At 37.4% G+C, this 25,472-nt stretch overlaps 1 protein-coding gene across 4 annotated transcripts in view; it reads left to right on the top strand.

The window, feature by feature from the left end:
• Positions 1 to 4,792: 4,792 nt before the first annotated feature.
• Positions 4,793 to 25,472, top strand: part of pde4ca (phosphodiesterase 4C, cAMP-specific a) — a 41,579-nt gene continuing 20,899 nt past the window's right edge. For 2 of the 4 annotated variants that reach the window (XM_016531058.1, XM_016531057.1), the window contains exon 1: positions 22,328 to 22,946. In XM_016531058.1, coding sequence (XP_016386544.1) covers positions 22,819 to 22,946 — 128 coding nt within the window. In that variant the 5' untranslated portion in view covers positions 22,328 to 22,818. Of the gene's footprint in view, positions 4,912 to 12,880; positions 13,556 to 22,327; positions 22,947 to 25,472 lie in introns of those variants that run through there. The other 2 variants (XM_016531059.1, XM_016531060.1) reach the window with 2 other exon arrangements.

Raw genomic sequence — 25,472 nt, 5'->3', positions numbered from 1 at the left:
TATCATGAACTGTGTATTTTCAGAGTTGCCTCCCATTTCAACAATATGAAGAGAAGCTCTTCTTTGAAGTCTTTCTGGACATCAGAGGTGGGTTATATCAGTTAATCAGTGCTCACAGTCATCCTGTCTGGTTGGATTCTCAATAGATTCACTGTGACTATGCAAATCACAAATTTTTCAATGAAGTGCACCTTATCATTAGGTATTATATATTATTAACTAAAAGGAAATACCTCTATTTGGCTATTTAACATTATATATTATTATTAATGTATGTTACTTTAATAGTATGACAATATTAGCCTTCACATGTCTTCTGTGCTGTTCTAGACAGAGATTATGTTTTGGTGCAGATTATTTACCTTCTCTTTTTAATTCAGAGGGAATGGGACACAGTGAACCAGCAGGGCCTGCCCGGATCCAAGTCCATGCCCAGTCACCGCACAGTTAAGAGGACATTTTCAGGGGTCCTCCAGCTTCCCCGTCTGTCCCGCCGGCTCTCGGCTCAGGGAGATTCAGAGAACACCCACCGCAAGGCCACCTTCTGCCTCAATGGCCTGGAGTCCGACACTTTTCGAAGTTCATGGTAAGCTGCTCTTTTGTCTTCTAACGGCACTTTGTATGACTTTTAATGTTAACCACTGATTTTAAAAAAGGTTTTTAATTTTGGGTAGTGACGACGTGCTTTGCACATTTTGCGATGAATGAGGAAAATGTTGTTTTTATCGTCTGTTGTGAACAGGTAGGCCTACTTGTCAAGGGTTAAACGAACTTTATACTAAAACAGATTTTAGTTGATAACCTAATACCACATGACCGTTCGTCATGTACCTGTTTTCAAAATAGTGGCTTCACGTCAGCAACTTTAGACGGAGCGGGAACACTTACTGTTGCTTATGTTGTTTCTAATATAAGATATACAATTTCTATTTCCACTAAATGTGCAGTGAGCTACATCATTACTGTAATAATAGTTCTTACATGCCTATTTATATACTTCAATTTTTCAATAATGGATGTAGTGTCCACACTCCAGAGACAGAAATTGTTTTGCATGGAGACAGAAGAGGGAGCCATTGTTCTCTAAAGACCAGGAAAATGCTTCTGACAAGAAAACGGACTAAAATTCATAAACAGAGTTAGTAAATGTGCAGTTACACCTTATGAACTTTTTTTAACCAAATTATAGCCTAACCTTTCAGGTAACTTATATCGTTAAGATATAAAAGTAAGTCATGAGGAGGACAGCCGGCACATTCTTTATTCACCAGATTAATTTCTGTTCATGATTTGTTATTTAATAATAATAATAAAAAAAAAGTTACAAACTGTAAGTTTTGTTTCTACTGCCATAAAACGTTAAAAATACTAAGGGTTAAAACTTGATGCATTTTCCCTACAGTGGCTCTCAAAAGTATTTAAAATGTCACACTTAAAATGTCTGAATGTCATTGCACAGTTAACACAGTGGTTGTTACGTTTTTTTTTTATGAAGTCTCTAATGCTCACCAAGGCTAGAAAACCGTAATATTATGAAATATTAAAATTTAAAATATAATTTAAAAAAATGTAGGCTAATTTATTCCTGTACAATTCAGCAATTTATTTAGTTTCACAATGTTTTTACTTTTTTCAGGATTCTTTGATGAATAGAAAGTTCAAAAGAACAAAACTGACTTGAAATAGAAAACTTTTGTAACATTATAAATGTCTTTACAGACACTTTTGATCAATTGATTCCATCCTCACTAGAAGTATTAATTTCTTTTTTAGAAAAAAAAATTTATTGACCACAAATATAGTGTAGGCTATATTGTTTTAAAAAATGGAAACCTGAACAAAATTAAAATTAAGAGTTTAAATTTTTATTGTAAAGTTTTAATAAAGGGTTTAATGTTTTGTTTTGTAATGCAACAGACATAATTAAGTATGTGTCTCTAAAGTATACGAAACCTTTTTTGGGGCCACTTCATGCGTATTGTTTTTGCATACACAACTCATCCGGCAGACAAAGGATCACAGGGAGCCTTTTCCCCTCTGATAATCAAAGCCCATGGGGCCCGTGATAGAGGGCCATCGTGACATGAGCCATGCTCTCTGTCTGACTTTATCTGACTTTGCTTTTTATAGTCAGAGCTTTCATGTGACTTCTCCTGGTAAATCTAGAGCATGTGAAAGGCATACGCATTTCTCAGAAGAAATCTGAACGCCGTGATCGGCTCTGCGTTGCGCCGCTGGTGCGTTGGCTTTTCTGTGCGCCAGGGGACTGGAACAGGAAGTCATTACAGACCAGTAAACACTGGACCTCGCTCAGTAATAGTCTTAATGTGGAGGTGGGGCCACTTAGTGAGCTCTATCATGGAGTCCACTCATTGTAAATCACACTGCCATATTTAGTCAGTTGGAGGGAAGTCTTCCAAGTTATGTAAACAAAGCGAGTTCACCAGAGGAGATATTCCATCGCTATGATGGCTGGCTCCATTAATGCGCCTGTGATCTCTGAAGCAAGGCTGGATTTCTCAGCTCTAGTGAAGGGTGAGAGATGTAGACTGTGGTTTTTGTGTTGAGAAAGCAGTGTGAGCGAGCGACCCATGCCACGACTAGACAGTTGTTTTGCCAGTTGTGAAGACACAGGAACTCTGCTGTCATGAGCGACGTGCTGTCAGAGAGTTCAGAAGAGGAGAGACCTCAGAGGCCCTCGCATTTTAAGCTGAAGGGGAACTCTCCCACCGGCTCCCCCAAAATGTCTCCGCGGGACTCTCCTCGGAGTTCGCCCCGCAACTCGCCTCTGCTCTTCCGCAGGCTGATGATGAACCGCAGCATTGCTTTGCAGAGACGCTTCACTTTGGCTCACACTCCCAGGTAGGATCCGAATCGCTCTGAATCGTTCATTTAGCCTCTTACCGGGAGGCTTGGCTTCAAAAACACACACGGGAGTCTTGTGGCACAGGCATCTACGTAACAACACATCACAAGGCGATTTTTGTGGCTGCTTGAGACATTCGCCCCCCTCGTCCAGATTCAGAATTTGTATTGATTCTAACACTTCTAGCTACAATAATAATCACTATAATCAAGGAGGTGGTTTGTCTGCTGTGTGGAAGCATAAAAAGGTGTCTTTGTTTGGGAGGATGTCTTGACCTGAGGTAATTATTGTCAGCCTATCTCAACAGTGATCAAATGAACTACTTTTTTGCATGTAGTTATACTGGTTCTTTCTGTTAAGCCCGGTAAAGTCCAACCTGGTAGTAAAATTAACTCAGGATAAATTAGCTCTTAACTTCCTGAGAGAACAGGCATTGTTTTGCATTATGTGTTTTTCTTTCTTTTTTTTTTAGATATAAGTGCATGTATACATTCACACAGACTGCACTGCTGGAGGCAAAAATAGTGATCATCATTTTATAGTGAAATAATTTTGTTAATGATATGCTATTTTGTTGAATTATATATTTTCAGTTATCTGCCAAAACATTTTTTACAGTGTAGTTTTTGGACATTGATAGACCTAAGTCAGCATTTCAAACAACACTTGTTAGGTTGTCAATGTGGTTTGCAAGTTCTGTAATTTGTTGCCTTTCAGGTCTGACAGTTTCTGTTTTTTTTTTTTACACTATCGTTCAAAAGTTTAAGGTCAGTAAGATTTAAAATGTTTTTGAAAGAAGTTTCTTATGCTCACCAAAGATTTTATTTGCATTTATTTGGTCAAAAATACGATTTACTGACTTGAAATAGAAAACTTTTGTAACATTATAAATGTCTTTACAGACACTTTTGATCAATTGATTCCATCCTCACTAGAAGTATTAATTTCTTTTTTAGAAAAAAAAATTTATTGACCACAAATATAGTGTAGGCTATATTGTTTTAAAAAATGGAAACCTGAACAAAATTAAAATTAAGAGTTTAAATTTTTATTGTAAAGTTTTAATAAAGGGTTTAATGTTTTGTTTTGTAATGCAACAGACATAATTAAGTATGTGTCTCTAAAGTATACGAAACCTTTTTTGGGGCCACTTCATGCGTATTGTTTTTGCATACACAACTCATCCGGCAGACAAAGGATCACAGGGAGCCTTTTCCCCTCTGATAATCAAAGCCCATGGGGCCCGTGATAGAGGGCCATCGTGACATGAGCCATGCTCTCTGTCTGACTTTATCTGACTTTGCTTTTTATAGTCAGAGCTTTCATGTGACTTCTCCTGGTAAATCTAGAGCATGTGAAAGGCATACGCATTTCTCAGAAGAAATCTGAACGCCGTGATCGGCTCTGCGTTGCGCCGCTGGTGCGTTGGCTTTTCTGTGCGCCAGGGGACTGGAACAGGAAGTCATTACAGACCAGTAAACACTGGACCTCGCTCAGTAATAGTCTTAATGTGGAGGTGGGGCCACTTAGTGAGCTCTATCATGGAGTCCACTCATTGTAAATCACACTGCCATATTTAGTCAGTTGGAGGGAAGTCTTCCAAGTTATGTAAACAAAGCGAGTTCACCAGAGGAGATATTCCATCGCTATGATGGCTGGCTCCATTAATGCGCCTGTGATCTCTGAAGCAAGGCTGGATTTCTCAGCTCTAGTGAAGGGTGAGAGATGTAGACTGTGGTTTTTGTGTTGAGACAGCAGTGTGAGTGAGCGACCCATGCCACGACTAGACACTTGTTTTGCCAGTTGTGCAGACACAGGATCTCTGCTGTCATGAGCGACATGCTCTCAGAGAGTTTGGAAGAGGAGAGACCTCAGAGGCCCTCGCATCTCAAGATGAAGGGAAACTCTCCCACTGGCTCCCCCAAAATGTCTCCGCGGGACTCTCCTCGGAGTTCGCCCCGCAACTCGCCTCTGCTCTTCCGCAGGCTGATGATGAACCGCAGCATTGCTTTGCAGAGACGCTTCACTTTGGCTCACACTCCCAGGTAGGATCCGAATCGCTCTGAATCGTTCATTTAGCCTCTTACCGGGAGGCTTGGCTTCAAAAACACACACGGGAGTCTTGTGGCACAGGCATCTACGTAACAACACATCACAAGGCGATTTTTGTGGCTGCTTGAGACATTCGCCCCCCTCGTCCAGATTCAGAATTTGTATTGATTCTAACACTTCTAGCTACAATAATAATCACTATAATCAAGGAGGTGGTTTGTCTGCTGTGTGGAAGCATAAAAAGATGTCTTTGTTTGGGAGGATGTCTTGACCTGAGGTAATTATTGTCAGCCTATCTCAACAGTGATCAAATGAACTACTTTTTTGCATGTAGTTATACTGGTTCTTTCTGTTAAGCCCGGTAAAGTCCAACCTGGTAGTAAAATTAACTCAGGATAAATTAGCTCTTAACTTCCTGAGAGAACAGGCATTGTTTTGCATTATGTGTTTTTCTTTCTTTTTTTTTTAGATATAAGTGCATGTATACATTCACACAGACTGCACTGCTGGAGGCAAAAATAGTGATCATCATTTTATAGTGAAATAATTTTGTTAATGATATGCTATTTTGTTGAATTATATATTTTCAGTTATCTGCCAAAACATTTTTTACAGTGTAGTTTTTGGACATTGATAGACCTAAGTCAGCATTTCAAACACTTGTTAGGTTGTCAATGTGGTTTGCAAGTTCTGTAATTTGTTGCCTTTCAGGTCTGACAGTTTCTGTTTTGTTTTTTTTACACTATCGTTCAAAAGTTTAAGGTCAGTAAGATTTAAAATGTTTTTGAAAGAAGTTTCTTATGCTCACCAAAGATTTTATTTGCATTTATTTGGTCAAAAATACGATTTATGTATTTTTTTGTATTATTACAAATTAAAATAAGTGCTTTCTAATTTAATATATTAAAAATGTAATTTATTCCTGTGATGCAAAGCTGAATTTTCAGCATCATTACTACAGTCTTCAGTGTCACATGATCCTTCAGAAATCATTCTAATATTCTGATTTGCTGTTCGAAAAACTTTTCTTATTATCAGTGTTGAAAACACTGCTGCTGCTTAATAGTTTTGTAGAAACTGTCATACTTTTTTTCTTCAGAAATCTTTTGTAATATTGTAAATGTGTTTATTGGCCACATTTGATCAATGTGTCCTTGCTGAATAAAAGTATGAATTTCTTTTAAAAGATCTTGCCTATCCTAAATCTTTAAATGGTACTATGTGTTACCTCTAATGCTATGTAATAGATATTTCAGCAAAGATTATCTTTCTTTCTTTCTTTCTTTCTCTCTCTTTCTTTCTTTCTTTCTTTCTTTGACCTTCAAAACATCCTTTAATTGGAGAATCATGTGATTCAAACAATGTGAATATTATATAATTGCTGGGTTTTGAAGATTGCCATGAACAAGACCAGTTAAAAACCTTAAAACTGGCCCGAAGCCAGTGCTAAAACCCATCTCTAACGCCTGTGCTTTTGACATTTTACAGCCTCTGTTTTGAGCTGTTTCTGTGTCTGTTAAACTTCCAAGATTTGAGGAAGTCAGAGTCTGACAACACTGTAAACATCCCCAGCCATACACGCACATGCAGTAAATGTTGAGAAATCATTAGCAGAGCTCAGTGGAGGTGTTATACTTGAAAACTGTGAAATAGACATTACTTCAAATATTTATTAAAGGGGTCATATGATGCTATTTCAATTTTTCCTTTCTCTTTGAAGTGTTACAAGCTCTTGGTGCATAAAGAAGATCTGTAAAGTTGCAAAGACTAAAGTCTCAAATCCAAAGAGATATTCTTTATAAAAGTTAAGAGTCAACCACGCCTACCTAAAATGGCTCGTTCTAACACGCCCCCACATGTCTACGTCACGATGTGGGAAGATTTGCATAACGCCGCCCAAATGTTCACGCAAAGAAAGAAGGTGTAACTTTTATTCTTGCTGTAGTGTTGTTGCCGCCGCCGCTATGCCGTGGAGACGCTGTGTTTCGTTATAATGGGTTTTAATGTTTTTGTCACGTCGCTCCGGCCGGGACATGGCATCGCAGTATGGCAAGGGGCATAACATTTCCGTCACATGCTTGAGGTATTTGGCCAATCACAACGCACTGGATAACTGGCCAATCAGAGCACACCTCGCTTTTCAGACCAATGAGCTTTGTAAAAATCGGCGCGTTTCAGAAAGGCGGGGCATAGAGGAGAAACAATAATGTACAGTATGTGGAAAATAATGTGTTTTTTTTTACCTTAAACCGCATAAACACATTTCTTTACACCAAATAAACAAAATAATGTTCTTTTTAGCAACATCATATGACCCCTTTAACTGATTACAGTTATCAAGTATTTTGCCAAAAGATGACCAGTGAACTCAGAAGTTGTTTATCAGAGAATAAATCTAGAAGAGAACCATTTCAGCTGAAATGTTTAAACACAGGTCACCGTGTCCATGTCAGCTGGTTTGTGTGATGTAAGTGGAAAGAGTCAATCTGTCATCTGTCTAATGGACGCTCTTGGCTCGGTGAACAGTGGAAGTCCACACAGGTCAAATGTGACTTTTAAAGCTGAAAAGATCTTTCTTGTGTATGTCAAGGTTTTGGGAGAAATAAAGAAAGAAACAGGCTGTTGGAGAATTATGGCAGGATGGTGAAGGAACAGGAATGATTAAACAAGCCATATCTCTGTCAAAATACTGTCCGCAAGAGAAGAAGCTAATCGACTTTATTTAACATTAGTGTCAGGAACTTTAAAGTGTTTTTAACAGAATGTTACAGGGTTACAATAACAGGAGATCTGTTTGCTCCAAGAAGCCCTTCCACTGAATGGTAATGTGTCTTCAGAAGCTTTTCTGGTTCTTATTTCAAGAAGTCCGCTATAGAGATTAACGCATCTCACCGTGGCAAGTATTTTGACCCATGAATCCCTCAATATTTAGTAAGCTGATTCTGTGCTACGCTGCACTTAAAAAGCATGTGAGTTCAATAAAGTAACATAATCTGAACTGTGGGTTTTTTTAGAGAAGAAATGTAACTTCCCCTGATTCTCTACCACCTTGTTTATTTAGTAAAGGTTTTTGACAACCAGAATTCAAAGGGTGTGTCTTTGCAACAGCTTCCTCTGCTTTAACAGCTTTTCAGAGATGCTAGATGTGTTTTGCATTCAGAACTTGTTTGTAAGGCTCACGCTGCTCTTGACGTTCTTCTTAAGCGTTATGCTGTCATGTGCTGATCTGCCTCTCAAGACTGTTTGGCTAATATCAACAACCTGAGTTCAAGCGCCTGCAGCAGCCCTCACCTCCCTCATCCTCGCCTCACCCATAAACAGATCAACTAAAACTTTGTCTCTTCTCTCCTCTTGTCACTTACAGGCTGCCAAATCATCTGCACATATTTTTGCAAACATATAAAGACAGTAGGTTCTTTTGTAGGTTCTTTTGACAAATAACAACTTTGTGTTTTAGGTTAAAATGTAATACTAAAAAAAAATATAGCTGCAAGCAGCGATTACCAGGGTTCAAGTGCTTTAAAGGTGGGGTAAGCGATTTTTCAAAAACGCTTTAGAAAACTGATTCGGGCCGAATAGCAAAACAAACTTGTAGCCAATCAGCAGTAAGGGGCATGTCTACTCATGATGTGGAGGAGAGAGAGTTCCTGATTCGGGCCGACAAGCAAAAGAAACTTGTAGCCAATCAGCAGTAAGGGGCATGTCTCATGATGTGGAGGGGAGAGCGTTCAGTGCACAGGACGGACATAAGCCGAGCCGAGCGACAGATAGAGATGGCGGATAAAAAACAAAAGAGGAAAACGTCTGCGGAACAAAAGAAGGCTTCAGGCAAGAAGTAGGACCCGTGTAGATATCGAATCAGCTTTCCAGCGCTGGAGAGAACTCAAGGAGCGGAAGGCCTGCGATCGGACGCCGAGGTTGCTTTGTTTCTTCTCGATAGGTGAGTAACACTGTGTCTGCGCCGCAACAGCTAAAGCCTGTCTAGTACACTGGACGCGACAAAGCGATAGTTGAAAATCATTTGAAATTTGTGTCAATACGTCATAAATAGAACGCAGCAGCAGTTTTCTGTCGGGGATTTGTCGTGTCGTGCCGCGCCGCATCCAGTGTAGACCATAGATATGTATGGTGTAGACAGCATCACTGATTATGAGATCTATAGTATTTTGTCGCACCGCACCACTCGCATCCGGTGTAGACACGGTGTAACATTGGTTTAGATTTGTTTCACAGTACTAATCGTTGCCTGGGTTGCGTACGTATGTGTGGGGCGGAGCTATCAAAATAGGGGCGAGACCCTTTTGGGGTAGGGGCGTGTTTGTTTTGGTGATTTCAAATGTCAACATTGGCTACCAGAAATCGCTTACCCCACCTTTAAAAGGTATTAAAGCACATATAAAAAAGACATGACCTATTATTTAGTAAGCCTGTAACCACCTAAATCAATGATTTATAAAAGCATTGTTGGCAAATCCAGGTCATTTACCAGAGATTTTTTTTTTTCCTTTACATTTATGACTGTTATGATGGTGATTTAAATAATTTATGATGGTGATTTAAATAAAATACAGATTTCCAAACATATGGGTATCCCCTTGAACTTGGTAAAAAGATAATCTGTTTACCATCTTGACTGGAAAATACTATTTTCATGGTGAGTTTTTCATTTATTATTTGCTAATGTTAGTGAATGTTTACGTACATCCTACTACGCTGAAATTAATACGGGGAGCGGATGGAAACTAGCAACCTCTCCTGGTTGGAGATAGCATTAACATCATAAACTGAAAGCAATCTTTACGTGACTTGCTTTTCAAATGTTTTAAAATTGATCATCCGAGTCTAATATGATCCAGCGTACTAAAAGTCACTGCGGGCCGTCAGTTGCCCATCCCTGTTCTAGAGGCAAAGTTGATTGGAACGAGAAGGTCTATCGTATGATACGAATATCGTGTGCATGTGTGAAAAACTTCACAATATACAATTGTTTATACCCTTGAAAAATGCGATATCGCCCACCAGTGGCTGATTTCATTCAAATTTCTCACAGACCTTTAGGGCTGTGAGTCAAACAGGCCCACTGAGTTTCGTTCCAATCGACCTCCGTTAACCTTTTTTTTTTTTTTATGTATTTTTTTATTTATTTTTTTATTTTTTATTAATGAAAATAGAACAAATAACAAACAGAGCATAGCATAAGACAGTCAGTGCTATACAAAGTGTGACATTAATTAGTAACGGGCACTGAAAATAATGTCATAATATTTTAAACATGTTAATGACTTTCTGTTTTTTAACAATTTCAGAGAAGATATAAAACAATCAAATTCCACTAAAAATACCTTAAATATTGGGGATGAATTTAAGCATTTTTGTTTATGTATATAAAATTTTGCCAGTAATATGAATAAATTAACAATGTATTCAAGACCTTTGTTAACATTGTTTTCATAGTACACAATAATATCCTTTAAAGAAAAACAGTATTTATCCTTTACTAGATTAAAAATAAATTCTGCCAATTCCTTCCAAAAATTTTGGGTAATTTTACAATCAAAAAATAAATGTGATAACACCTCTTTCTCCTGTAAACCAAATTCTACAAAACCTAAGAGAGAAATGCAGTGCATATCATGCAGTGCGATAAAATAGCTTCTCTTCCCTGCAAACGATACAATGAAGAATGAATGGTTGTTTAACTTAAAGGCAAAAACAAAACAAAAGATAAGCCTGTATCTTTATAGTGAATGAGAAGTAACCATGGGAACGGATAGCGTATCCTGCTAATATGGCGGCGCCTTCCCGAAATGCAATGCGGAGTGAAAAGATCGTGACGTAACTCCTCATTCTCTATAGGTGCTCAAAGTTCATCGGCCAATGGCGGCCATGTTTTTTGAGATACGCAAATGTCCTTATAGCCACTTGTGGCACTTTGGACCAAGACCGTGCATGCCGATTTTTATGTTCATAGGACAAACGAGTGCATATGGCCGATTTTATGTTTTTTCCCTCTTATAGTGCCAACAAGTGGCCAAGCTCCACGACTTTTTTCATGTGACCTCAGATTCAGCTGGCGAAGATATCTCATTCCGTTCAAAAGTTATAGCCATTTTAGTAGAGGCAGTCCTGCCTCTTTTGAACATTTTGGCGTCCCTTTGCGACGGAGAGTCGAAAGTTCAACTTTTTTTGATAATTATTGATATTCGCTCTCCAGAGAATCTTCACTGGTTTGGTTCCGATCGGGTGAAAAACCAAGGACTAGTTCGCAAAAGTAGGTTTTTCAAAAAATGCAAAATACCTGAAAATTTCACCAGGGTGACGCACAAATCCGAGGCGTGCATTTTGTCCGGCACGAGCCAAGGATTCCAACGACATAAGACACTTGAGTACTTTTAATCGCTGTAGCGCCCCCGTTAGGCCGATTGGGGCGAGCCTTGGTGATGTTGTAGGCGGTGTGAGTACTATCATCCCTCCAAGTTTCAAGTCTCTACGACACACAGTTTAGTCTGCCCGATCAGTTTAACATGGAGATTGCTGATCCTTGGCCATTCTAACAATTACAATAAGGTTTCAGTGCTACGCGCTTGAACCCCTAAGTATCCAAACTGCTTGTCCTATGTAGGGTAATGGGATGGTGGAGCTTATCCCAGCATGTCAGTCCATTATTATATTAAATTTAATGTAATTTTATAGAAAATGTTTTATAGAAAATGCCACTTAAAAAGTTTTAGAGAATAAAAAGTATGTCACACTGCAGGCATTTTAGGACAGTTTTTTCAAATGAATGCTGATGATTCTTATTCAATTTTTCTTATTCTATTATTATTATTCTATGTGGAGGCATGCAAGATTGGATAAATAAACAGTGGAAATAGTATAGTATAGATTTTGAAATTATATTTCGAGTAAAATGTATTTGCAGTTCATAATAAAGATAGTTTTCTGCAGGACTATTTCCACATTCACCTAAATTACAAAAAAATAGATAATTTCGGTTTATGGACAAAATACAAGAGAAATGTATAATATAGTAGAACATAGTATAGCATAGTATAGATTTTTTATTGATATTTTTTAGGGTAATATGTATTTACAGTTCACAATAAGGATGGTCAGACTGCAGTACTATTTCCATATTAACCTGAATTACTAAAAAATAGATTATTTCTGTTTACGGACAAAATATAAGAGAAATAAATAAATAAATAAAAGCGAAGTGCCAGTAAAATGTCAAGTCAACTGCTCAGTAGGAGCTTCTTTTGTACCTTTTGTACGTGGTAAAATATATTTTGTGTCCACTAGAGGGTAGAGCTGAGTGGCTTCCTGATCTTTCCCCTCACTTGACATTCTTGTCATTTTGTACTTATGATTTTGCATGATATTTTCTAATATTATTTTGTTCTTTTAATATAGACCATCCAAACCACTGTTATCTCAGTTAATGTAAAGACTACACACAACGTTTTATATTCTACATAATTTATGCTGGAAACATTTTCCCTGTCATAATTCTTAACACACACACAAAATAAAATAAAAGCATTTTTTTTTTTTGCAAAGTACAAAAAGTTGAGTTTAGGATGTTGAGCCGCTGTGTGTGCTTACTACCTGCCTTTATGTATTGGATTTAGCCACACACAGTGTCATTATTTGACTGCAGGCAGGGTCCAGTTAGTGTTGCATTTGGAAACAGGCCAGTGATGTGCAGGACTCAGGTTATTACTTTTAGAGCACTTGAAGACGGTAAAGTAGCATGCTGCAGATGTCGAGCCTCATCTCAGAACACACAACCGACCCCTGAAAAATACCTTATATACACATGCAACAGTGCTACAGAGTTTCTCTCTCTGTGTCCCTCTCTCCCCTTCCCTCCACCCTCTATCTTTCTGTCTGTCTCTCTCTCTTTCTCTCTCTCTCTCTATCAAAGGCTGGTTGTTTCAGGCCAGAGTTTAGTTTCAGGGCTTTGGATTCAGAGATTGGCACCGGGAGGCTGGATGGGACGGCACACTCTGTGGAGCATCTGATGGGATTATGAACCTCTCAACTCCTTTTTGAAGCTTTCCCCCGCATATTTTCAGACTTTTATGCAACTAATAAAATATCAGCAATTACTTTTGATGTTTAGGAGCATACTTTTTTGTTAGGCTCTTTTTTTCCCCGTTATGCTCTTCCTTTAAGGACGTTGTGGGATTCGGCAAGGCAAACTTAAGAGTGTTTTCCCAAAGACTTTCATCCAGGACTTGCTGCACTGAAGAGGCTATGGTGGCCCTTTATGCTGCTGATATAGTGGATTTTTTAAGTTGATATCAAGTTTGAGTGCCCAGCTGAACTGGCATCAGTGTTACTATTATTTTTGCTCTGTTGAATTTTTGTTCATCAAGATTGTCTCAGCATTATGTTTTTCAGTGGATGGAAACACTGGGCGCATAATGGACATAAGATCAAGACAAGAAATCTTCTGAGGTGTTGCTTTTAGTTCTGTCACATCCTTGCTGTCCACAATCGGACACACTTTCCGAATTTTAACTATAGTATTCAAAAGTTAACATAATCCTCTGCCACAATGAGTAAAGACCTTCGATTCCCCAGGAAGACAATGCAGGTGAACTATTCAACACGGCGACACTCGTGCATTGGGTATGTATAAGCAACATTTAAGGAGTGCTCACCTTAAATTGAGTTGGTCATATGCTAAAATGATTTTAAAGCTTCATTTTTAAAATTTAACTGATTATATAATGACCTTGGTGGAACTTTGCCAGGTTTTCGGAGCAAAAAACAGTGTCTGTGTTGCTCCATGTCATTATCCCATGTTAAAAGTATAATTTTTGCTGTGTTGATGAGCACTTGGACAATTGGAAATAACTATAGAATGAGATTTACACCCTGCATGAATCAAGTGCTCATTCCTGGCAGGTTTTTCTTGTGTAAGATAGTCTTGAAGCAAACCAGTCGACTGGATTTCTGACATCACTAACATAAGCTCTGAAATGATGAGTGCACCTTCTAGTGGAGAGAGCTGCTCTGGAGTTGTTTAGACCTCCCTTTTCCTCTGCAAGCACTGTTATGCATAGTATGACAGTGTTTAAGCAGGCAGAGAGCAGCGCTGGCTGTTATGTGATGTGTTGTGTAGCTGCTATATCTGTGGCCTGGACAGCCTGAGGCCAGTAGAGGTAGAGAATCGATGGTTCAGCCAGTGTCTGTTGATGTTCGCCTGTAGCTGGAATGGGTAGACACACTGTGACCTTACGCACACAGTAACCGCTGTACTATCCAGCATGCCTGGAATTACCTAACTTATGAGTGAGTTACGCTCTTGTACCGTGACAGTATGTGGAATGTATGCTGTTTTAAATGATCAAATTCAAACACACATGCACAGTAGGTGTTAATCTACATTTTGTAAAACTGATTACATAAAAAACACTCTCCAAAAAATGCTAAAGGAAGATTGATCTACCATTCAAAAGTTTGGGGTCAGTAAGATTTTATTTTGTTTTGTTTTATTTATTGAAAGATAAAAATAAATTAATTCTATCTAGCAAGGACACATTAAATTGATCGAAAATGACCGTAAAGGTAATTTATAATGTTACGAAAGATTTCTATTTCAAATAAATGCTGTTCTTTTGAACTTTCTATTCATCAGATAATCCTGAAAAAAAATGTATCTCAGCTGTTTCAACACAATATTAAGCAGCACAACTGTTTTTAATATTGATAATAATAATGAATGTCACTTGAGCACCAAATCAGAATGATTTCTGATGGATTATGTGACACTGAAGACTGGAGTAATGGCTGCTGAAAATTCAGCTTTGCCATCACAGGAATAAATTGTATTTTACAATATATTAAACCTGAAACAGAAAACAGTTATTTTAAATTGCAATAATATTTCACAGTACTGTTTTAATGTATTTTTGAACAAATAAATGCAGCCTTGGTAAACTTAAAAAAAAAATTACAGACCCCAGACTTTTGAAGGGTAGTGTATATTCAAAAAAAAAAGAAAAGAAAAGAAAACGCCTGTGTGATACAGTATGAAGAAAAATAATCTACAGGCTTTAATGTTATTTGCTTATTTTACTAATCAGACTGATGGTGATAACATTAAAAAAGTCACATTTATCGGCTGATACCGATATCAGCCTCTTTGAAACACTGCCACTCTTCAATCTATTGCTCTCTAAAGGACCTGTCACAACTCTGCACAGCTTATCACAGTGTTACACTGTTTACAAGAGAGGCTTTTCATTTAGAGACAACACTCTTACTCTCCGCGTGACTCAGACAAAGCTGTGACTTGTTTCCTAGATGCATATCACCACAATAGCCATTTAAAGCAGAGCAAGCAGTGTTTAATGTAGAGCATCAGCATTAAAATAGAGGACTGGATATCTACCTCATCATTTATCACATTTGTATCACGTGTAGAGCACCAACTAGTGATAAGCGATTTCAAAACATTGCTTCATGAGGCTTCAAAAGCCCTTGTAAATGTTTTGTTTCAGATTAGTGGTCTGCAGTGCACGTCAGAATTGTCAAGTCATGTCATTTCAGGAAACGCGGCTTTGTTACATCATACTATTTTGAATCTTAGTTTTGAAACTTCCCTTATGAAAAATAACCATGGTTTTACTACAAATAAAATTAAAAAAACATGGTTACTATAGTTAGTAACCACAAATTGACCATGGTTTTGCTAGATACCATAGTTTAACCATGGTATTTGTAAAACTGTGATTATAAAAATGGTAAGCAATACGCCAAAAATACGCAGCTCTGGTCTGTTTTAAAATTCATTTTTAAGAAATGTAATGAATTTTAATAAATGTGTGTAAATTTAGATAGGAGAGTGAGAGATAATTATTTCTATTTGGTCTACTTAGCCGAGTCCTGTCTAAAAATACATAAAACAGGCACTACAAATTAATAAAACTACACAAATTATACAGCATTTACACCGTTTTGACCAATAGATGTCACTAGTGTGCAGTGTGTCAAATTTTGCGGAGTAATTGGTTCAAGTGATTCAGAGTTTCCCACCAACTGAGAGCTAGATACATCCAGCTGGTGATTTGTGTTGCATTAAATTATTTGAATTCATACATCAGTTAGTTCCAGTTAAGTTAACTTTTCAGCGACTCTTTCTACAAGTTACATTGTTATGCCAGTAGTTTGAGTGAGTCATTGAATCATTCTTCCAAACGATTATGCAAAACACTGATTCATTCAGGAACGTTATTTGTTCCTCAGAGATGCCAACAGCTCTGTGGTGATTTCATTTGAGCTATTTTCAATGGCAAAAAAACCCCAAAAAACAGACAAAGTAACTGCTAATACTAAATTGTAAGTTACTCAGTATTATTGAGCAGTTGTATAAAAGCAATTTCCGGTGTTTTATGTTCATAGGACAAACGAGTGCATATGGCCGACGTCGTCTGCACTTGAGCCTTGCTGCTACAAGACTTAGGGTACGTTTACACGACAAGGATTGTACTAAAAACGGAAAAGGTTTTCCATTTTTGAAAAGTTTCTCGCACAGACGACAACATTGTCAAAACAATCGCAGTTCACATGGATCTGCGAAAATGACAAAAAATGCTGTATGTATTATGTATGCCAAGTTAGTTGGTAATGTCACATTGTAAAGAAACACGTTCCTGTTCACATACGCATTCTTCATTACTTGTGCATGCCTATAGATGGAAAATGTAATAAGCATGCACAGGACGTCACTTTTTTCAAAAATGTAAGGTTTCTGTAGTTTACATGGAGACAATAATTGTATCGTTTTCAAAAACCTGCACTGAAACCCTTTTTCAAAAGTTCGTTTTTAGGCCCCCAAAACTCTGTAATTGTAAAACTTTGTAACAGTGTCGACCGATTTTTAGCTGTATAATCATTTGAACGCGCACACTGGACGATTCGACCAGACCACAAGACCACACACTTGTCGATTGTAGGGAAGATTTCACAGTGACGAGATCAAACGTGACTAGAGAAGAAAAACAAATAGAGGACAATCGACGTTCTCAGCTGGCTCTCCCGGTTTGCATTCTGTTTCATAGTGAAAAACAAAGTATAAAAAGAATATGGGTGATGTATTCTGCTTTTGTGGCATTTTTGTGGTTGCAAAGTTTCAGCTATAGAAGCACGCAACATCCGGATCCGGTAAGTGACGCGGGTATCACGTCAGAGACAGCCCGATCAAGAGTTGTAAATATCAAACGTTTGATATTTACGTTTTGAGTTCGGGGACGCTCTGTCTCAATCGGGAGCAGTTAAATAATCGTAATGACGCCACACAATAGAGGATTTTTTTTGGACAAAAAATCACTTGCGACGATCGATCGGGGGTGCAAATCAGGCTTAAAATCGACCTTAAAATCCTCTAGTGTATGGCCAGCTTTAGTCGGCCATTTGTATCGCGAACTTCTTGCGGGCTGCTATTTTAATAACTTGAGTTATTGCGTCTTGCGACCAGACAGAGTTGTCGGCGATTCTTCATATTGTAAAGTCATGCAGTGTGTAACCTACTGTCGCCGATCCAGCGACTAAATGGTACACCAGATAGTCATGCACTGCAGTGTGAAAACAACGACTTTGAAAATCGTGCAGTGTGAACTCGGTATAAGCACCATTTACACATTTACACAATTTTTACGTTTAAAAACGGTGAAAAAATGCAAGGTCTAGTGACACGTTTTTTTTTTGTTTTTTTTTTGAACTTCTTTGAACTTCTTCAAGTTTTTAGAACGCCATTTAGACAGAAAAAAAAGCATTAGAAAAGCAGCACTGAATGAAAATGTCTGAGAATGCTAAACTGAGCTAAAACTCAGAATGACATAATATTGGGTCTGTTTTGCATTGCATCTCAGACCCTCAGCTTTTAAAGCTATTGTGGCTGCAGCTTCTTCATTGCACTGGCTCAGCAAATAACTGACTCAGAGCTCAGAACAGTCGATAGGCGCTGATGCTGTTACTGGAGTCACTGTGCGTCACTGTTCTGCTCCATATTTTAAGCATGGCTGCTTTCCCCAATGACTCCCACCGCTCATTGATCTGTCAGCCTCTCTCACTGATGACGGGAACCCTGCCAACCCATCTGCCCTTTCTCCATTAGAAACCAGCTATCTAATAGAAGCTGTCAGAGCAGTTTTTTTTTTTACATGGCTGTTTTTGGAAATCTGTTACTGTGCTCTTAGATTATAGGCTGGTGACATCTACTGGTGAAATTATGTAACTGCGAAAATTATATAGATTATTTGAAGTATTAATTTGCTTGTGGGCATAGAATTAACAGCAGTGCACTATAGACTAGCACCGACTCCAGCTTCAAAGGTGATTCATCCCATCTTAAACTATTCTAAGCTGGTTTGCTGGTTTTAAATGGTCAGACCAGCAGAAAAGTGTCCAAAACCTCTCTAAAATCAGCAGCAATCTGAACAGGGATGGAAACGTACCATGTTGGTAAATATCTAAATAAAATGGTATTGCCATTTTATGTTTCACTGATTGCCAGTCAGTCTACCACATGGCAGTACTGTAACCCATTTAAGAGAAGGGGAAGGTGGGCTGAGCTCATGATTGGGTAGTCTGGGTTTGGTTTATGTGACCTTCCAGATGGTTATTTGTAGTACATGTCTCACCAGCAGGGGATGCAATGGTCTAACGTAAATGCATCACATTATAAATGAATGAAGATCAATTTACACATCTACCTGTTACAAAAATCATTTAAAAACTTGAAGTTGCAGTACTAATAGCAAATCTACTTTGCAGTTTATGAATTTCTTAGCACAAGACCAGTTAAATATGTGCTTCTTTGTTGCAAAAGGCATCTTCATCAAGGCATTTTAAATTGTGAGCAGAGCTAAAATCACACCATGAGTCCTGCTTAGCTTTATATTCCATTTTGTGGAGTATTCACTTTTATCCAATGCTGTCCCTGATTCCTAGGAAAATTGATCAAAGGAAGTTGGTGTCAGCTGCTAGCCAGCCAAGCATCACAGTGTGACAAGCCTGTGACGTCAGCACAGTGATGCTTCATGCATGCTGTGACGTCTGGCTGGAGATTCATGCATCCTTTGAGTCTCAGTTCTGGCAAAAGCCATTTGCTTGCCCAGGGATAGTGCTGTTAAACTGGCAGATGAGCTCAGTTATTCAGTCATTTCAGGTGTGCAGACAATGTAGTCAATGACAAACTAAAACAGTAATATTGCAAAATATTATTACATTTTAAAATAATTGTTTTCTATTTTAATACATTTAAAAATGTGATTTATTCATGTGATGGCAAAGTTGAATTTTCAGCAGCAATTACTCCAGACTTCAGTGTCACATGATCAAGAAACGTTTCTTAATTATTATTATCGATGTTCAACAGTTGAAATCATGAAACATTTTGTTTTTAAGCATTATTTGAATAGAAAGTGAAAAAGAACAGGATTTATTTGAATTAATGAAAACTTTTGTACCATTTAAAAAAGTATTTATACTTTTGATCAATTCATTGCGTCCTTGCTGATTAAATACATTTCTTAAAAAAAAAAAAAAAAAAAAAAAACATCTTACTGATGCCAAAATTTTGAAGAGTTTTTTTCCCCTATGCAAATGAGGAGAAAAGACTGGGCTGAGAGTCTGTACCAGTATGCAAAGAGACATTTGCCAGGTATAAACACTGAAGTCTGTTTGCTATCCGGAGCTGATAGATTTCCAGTACACTGAATAATAATAAAAAATGAGCACTGAGGTGAGCAACAGAGACTTTTTCAGTATGCTGCAGAGCCAAGAATAATAATCATCATCTTGACCTCGGGACTTTCATTCCTCGTACAGTAATCTGTTAAGAAAATTAAATTTTTACGCTGGGTTTCAATCCGTCACAGTAATTGGTTATTCATTGCGCTGTGGAAAATTTTTTGATTAATTCCTGGAAAATCATAACTACATAGGTTGTCATACTGACACTATCAACACACAGCACCTGATCATTCAGTTTTGTTTGAATTTTTAACATTTAATTTAAAGAACTAAAGTATCAATGTCATGCATCTCTTTGTCAGGTTTATTAAACTGGAAAGTTTTGAGCTTTTAAGAAAATTAAAAACATATTCAAAGAGTCAAAAACCTCTTTGCTAAAAGTTTATCTTAAATCAATACAAACCTGAGCACTGGCTGCACTTTCTAACAAAATAACCCAGATTACCAGTTCTGTGGAAGATCTATGGCCTTGTGTTATTTTCAGTATTTGAGTGCTAAAACACGCATGCTCCAATTTGCATGAATATTAAAATCTTTCCAAGAATTGCTTATCATTATTTTTTGGATCATGATTATGACATCCTAACAAACTGCTATGACTGAAACATGTAGACAGTCCAAACAAGGTAATTTGCTTTAGCCAAAGATCTTTATCAGCGCTCATGTCCAAACCATTAACACACAGAAACAGCTACATCCTGGCAGTTTAGCTGAAGCAAGAGATTTGGGGGATTCTTTGTTTTATTGGACAATATAATTTGTTCACAAATTATATTTAGATAATTCAAGAGAGAAAGGACCACCTTTTGACTCTGAAACTATAATTAATACATTTAATAATAAATACATTTTCTAATGCAAAATATTGCATAAATAAATATTTTTTTTTTAAATTCTGAGAGTATTAGCGTTTCTGGGAAAAGGGCTGTGAGAGACCATGAATGTGATTTCTGTACGACTTGTTTATGCCGTGTTCACTGCAGAGAAAGTTTTACATCAGAGAAACCAGCTAAACCACTTTGTTTGAGTTCGCAATCGTAGCAACAATTCAGTACACAAATGCTGGTCTCAAGTAAGTCGATTCCCCTTGAAGTTCCTTGAGATCTCAAACTAAACTTGTAATTCATCAAGAGTGAATATGAAGATTAAGGACTTAAAGATCAGCTCAGGAAGTTATATGCGTGTCTCTTTCGATTCTTGGCAGCAACAGCAGGTTTTCTATCGTTATCGTGGGTTTACTGTAGATCCTCTCTTGAGGGGAAGGAATAGACCTGACTTTTTTCCTTGTCTCAAAGTTTTTGGTTCACATTTGTGTCTGGGCAAAAGAGAGTTTATAAAAGTCATTCTCATATTCAGATTAACAGCTGTGTGATGTTACTGTTTTGTTTGTATTATCTTAGCGCTCAGATACTCTCTATTTTTCCATGAGGAACCTTTAACATCCATGGAACCTTTCCTTTCCGCAAAAGGTTCTTTACAGTCTAAATCGTTCTTTAGATTTTTAAAATGTTGCACTAAGCGACTGAGGATCACTCACTACCAGACTTTAAAGTTGTTGATCACAACAAATTCACACAGAAACATGCTCCTTTTTGCCAGGAGACATGTGACAAATAAACACAATGTGTGTTTGATTTCCTCAGACTGAATGGAATCATAGTCTAAAACTAAAAAATCTGAGTCTGTGACCATTATACAATATGTGATTTTCTATGAAATCTTTTAACTCAAATATGCAGACTGGCTCTGACTTTCGTCAAGCGTCAACATGTTCAGACTGTAAATCGGGGCGTAAAATTGCATAGTGTATTCCAGCCTTAAGAAAAAAAATTGTTCTTTGAAGAACTGATCACTGAAAGATTCTTTGAGGAACTGAAAATGATTCTTCTGTGGCATCACTGTGAAAACACCCATTTGGGACCTTTATTTTTAAGAGTGCGCATGAGCACCAGTGTTTAGATATGATCTTTTTTGCTGCGTCTGCAATTAATATAGACAAGCTGCTGAATAAAACTTTCAAATAAGAGACTGTATCTTTGCAATGAAATTGTATTTAATCTTTTTACATTTTAAATAGATTTTTTATTATATTTTTATTGGTCACACTTTATTTTAAGGTCAAATTCTCACAACTAACAAACCATTAACTATGACTTTTGCATCAAGAAACTCCTAATTTGCTGCTTATTAATAGTTAGTAAGGTAGTTGTTAAGTTTAGGTATTGCGTATGGATTAGGGATGTGGAATATGGTCATGCAGAGTGTTTTATAACTACTACGACTATAACTCATAACTACTAGTAGTAGTATAACTATACTACACATGATTGTAAAGCGCTTTGGGTGTACAACAATACACAATAAAGCGCTATATAAATGCATCATTCATTCATTCATTCATACTAATAAACAGCCAATATGTTAATAATAGGCATGCTAATAAGCAACTAGTTAATAGCAAGAATAGGTCCCTATACTAAAGTGTTACCTTTTTTTATTTTACTCAGCACTTTGCTTTAATCAGCTGCAGACCGAGCAGGAAAGGGTTACGTCTCAAGGAGGCAGGAACTGTGCTTTCTTTGGTCCCACCCTCTTTCTTGAGCGTGATCTCACAGTAAGGCGAGCTCCAGCCGTCTGGCAGCGGTGGGCCAAAGAGTCTAGCTAAAATATGGCACAGACTCCTACATGAGTCCAGCTACCACACAGAAGCAGAGTAAGACAGAAGCCTGAGGTACCTTCACTCACAGGATCATCTTAGATGAGAAGTTCGGCTGGAGTTGACCGAGCAAAAGATCCATGTGTAAATGTTGCTGGAGCATCTCTTAAAGTTGCACATATGCTTGCAGAGTGAAGCATGGGTTTGGACGAGGCCCGTCACTCAAGCTCACATCTCTGTTCACTCGCAGAAGTGTCACAGAAGAGGTGAAAGCTGATGGACTATTAGAAGAGAACAGTGGATATCATGCTTTGCCTTTTGTCGTTTTCCGTCATGTAATAATTAACCAGAGGCAATGAGGAGTCATTTTGATCCACGAACAATGTTTACCTAAAAAGAGTGAAAAGAAGTCTATTTGCGTGATTTGTGTGAAGGAATTACATGAGAGACATCACCGGATGAGTGTGCCGGCAAGATGAGTGTGCCAGCAAACTGTGGATTCTCTTTCTCAGCTGATCGGGCACTGAAGCCACGGAACTGGAATTTATATGGATCTCCGTGTGCCGTCAACAGACCCATCGACATTGTGCAGAAACGCAGGCGGTAATAAGCTTTGATGATTTATTCTGCTAGGCAGCATTACTGACAAATATATCGTGGTCCAAATGTCTGAGACAATTTGTGGAAATGCTTCTATAAATGTAACATGTTTCCTTGCAAGTTATTTCATCTCGACATAACAATTTGAGTAAAAGATGAATTTAAAAATGTCACTTTAAAATGTCTCTCTTTTGCTTTAATGGCAGTCGAGCTGCATGAACTCTTTTGTTTGTGTCTGTGATGATCAGGATTTTCATAGATCCAAAGAGCATCTTGAGCATCACTGAAAGTAGAGCAGCTGACTGTCTGTACAAAGTTACATTATTAATGACACAAGTGATTTATTTAATTAAAATCTTTTTTTTAAGTCTTATTTTATTTGAATAAATACCTATAATATTTAAATATTTCATAATGATTGCATTTTTTTTAAATTGATTAAAAAAAATGGCACACTTTAACTTTAAAGCCGTGACAGTGAGTGGTGGTTGCATGTACGTTTGCTCAGTTGCACACCAGTTATTGTTATTCACATAAAACTTATTTTCAGATAAAACCCAAAGTGAAGAAATAAAGGTTGCTGTGAATGTTTGTTAGGAGCATTTTCTTAGAAGAAGGCCAACCTATCATTTTTTTTTTTTTTTAAATGGCCATCTATAGAAAAAATCTTTCATTTCATTTTCATATGAAACACAATGTGCCATGTCTTAGTAGAGTAGTTATTTTATTGGGAAGTATGGGATTTATGAAATACTGCTTTAGTCGGAGTGGTTTTTGATTTAAAGGCAGGGTATGTGATTTTTCAAAAACACTTTAGAAAACTGATTCGGGCCGAATAGCAAAACAAACTTGTAGCCAATCAGCAATAAGGGGTGTGTCTACTCGTGAAGAACCCGGCAGCAGTTTTCTGTCGGGGATTTGTTGCGCCGCGCCGCTCACGTCCGTAGACATGGTGTAACATTGGTTTTGCTTTGTTTCACAGAACTAATCGTTGCCTGGGTTGCGTACGTATATGTGGGGCGGAGCTATCAAAATAGGGGCAAGACCCTTTTGGGGTAGGGGCATTTTGTTTTGGTGATTTCAAATATCAACATTGGCTACCAGAAATCGCTTACTCTGCCTTTAAAGAGAACCATGAAGCCTCTGGCCTCCCACAATATCAGCAAGGCTGCGTAGACCAAGCCAGAGACAGTACACTCCTTTTGGACACACACACATATGTTTCCCACTCGAATAGCCATCAATGTCAGTGTTGACAGCGGGATTACAGATAAAAAAAAACATGTGTTTCCATTTCTTTCCACCGTTTATTTTCTTAGTCCGTATCATGCTTTATCAGATAATGTACAGGACATTTGGGTATTAGAGACTTAAATAAAAATAAAACTTTTATTACAATTCATTATTTTAATGGAAACTTAAGGGAGAATATTACTGAGGAGCTGTATATTGTAGCATGCAAAGGCTAGTGTTGACATATTGATTCAGGTTTTAAGAACACAAACTTGGTCAGTCTGCAGCTATTCAATTACAAAATACTTTATGTTGCACAGTTGTGACTTTATATTGCGCAGTGTCTTTAAATCTCACATTTGCAATTTTTATATACCGATTATGCTTTATATCTCACAGTTTCTTCTGAAGATTCTTTCTTACGAATTCAACTTTATGTGTCACAATTGCAACTTTTATACCAATTATACTTTATCTCACAATGTGACTTAATCATAATTGGGACTTTGATTCTTATAATTTTGACTTTATATCTCACAATTGTGACTTTATATCCCAAAGTGAGTATTTAAATCTCACAATTTATATTCTTTTATATATATATATATATATATAACGATTATTATTTATTTCCCATAATGTGACTTTAAATTTCACAACTTGAGTGAAAACTTTAAAAAGTGTGACTTTATTTTTCAAAATTGCATCTTTATATCTCACAATTGTTACTTTATTATTTAAAACAATCTCACAATTACCTTTTTTTTTTTTACTTTGAGGCAATAACAGGCTTTTAAATGTGCAAGATTTTGAATGAACCCAGGACTAAACATTTCAAGCCTTATGAAACACATTGAACATCAGTTTTGTCTTTTCATTACATTACTGTTTGTAAAACTAATCATTAGAATCATTAAAAGATCAAAGTTCAACTAAAACATGAGAATAAGCGTGTAAAGACATTTGTCTCTTCTTGTAATTCCTTCTTGTGTAGATTGTCGGGATCTGTAAACCATTTGTCAACCGTTCAACATATTTTCTAGAGCCTCGTGTCCAGAAAAATGATTTATGGGACTTAGTGGATTATAGTCACTAGAGGCTAGGAGTGCCACGTCTTCTGCTGTTAAATGTTAGCGGCGAGGTTAAGGCAACACTACTAAACAAAAAAACGGTCTGTTTGGAGCACCTTAAGGTTATTATCTAAGCACTTGGCCTTGTGTTGCTAAATTGTGTGACCTGACAGAATATTGTTCTGTAATGATAATGAATATGTTGAACGGTGTTAGTGTTTTCTTA

Source organism: Sinocyclocheilus rhinocerous, unplaced genomic scaffold (assembly GCF_001515625.1).
Source record: "Sinocyclocheilus rhinocerous isolate Xijiao unplaced genomic scaffold, SAMN03320098_v1.1 scaffold541, whole genome shotgun sequence".
NCBI lineage: Eukaryota > Metazoa > Chordata > Actinopteri > Cypriniformes > Cyprinidae > Sinocyclocheilus > Sinocyclocheilus rhinocerous.
The sequence above is the reverse complement of the archived record's forward strand: the minus strand, read 5'-3'. Positions and strand labels throughout refer to the sequence as shown.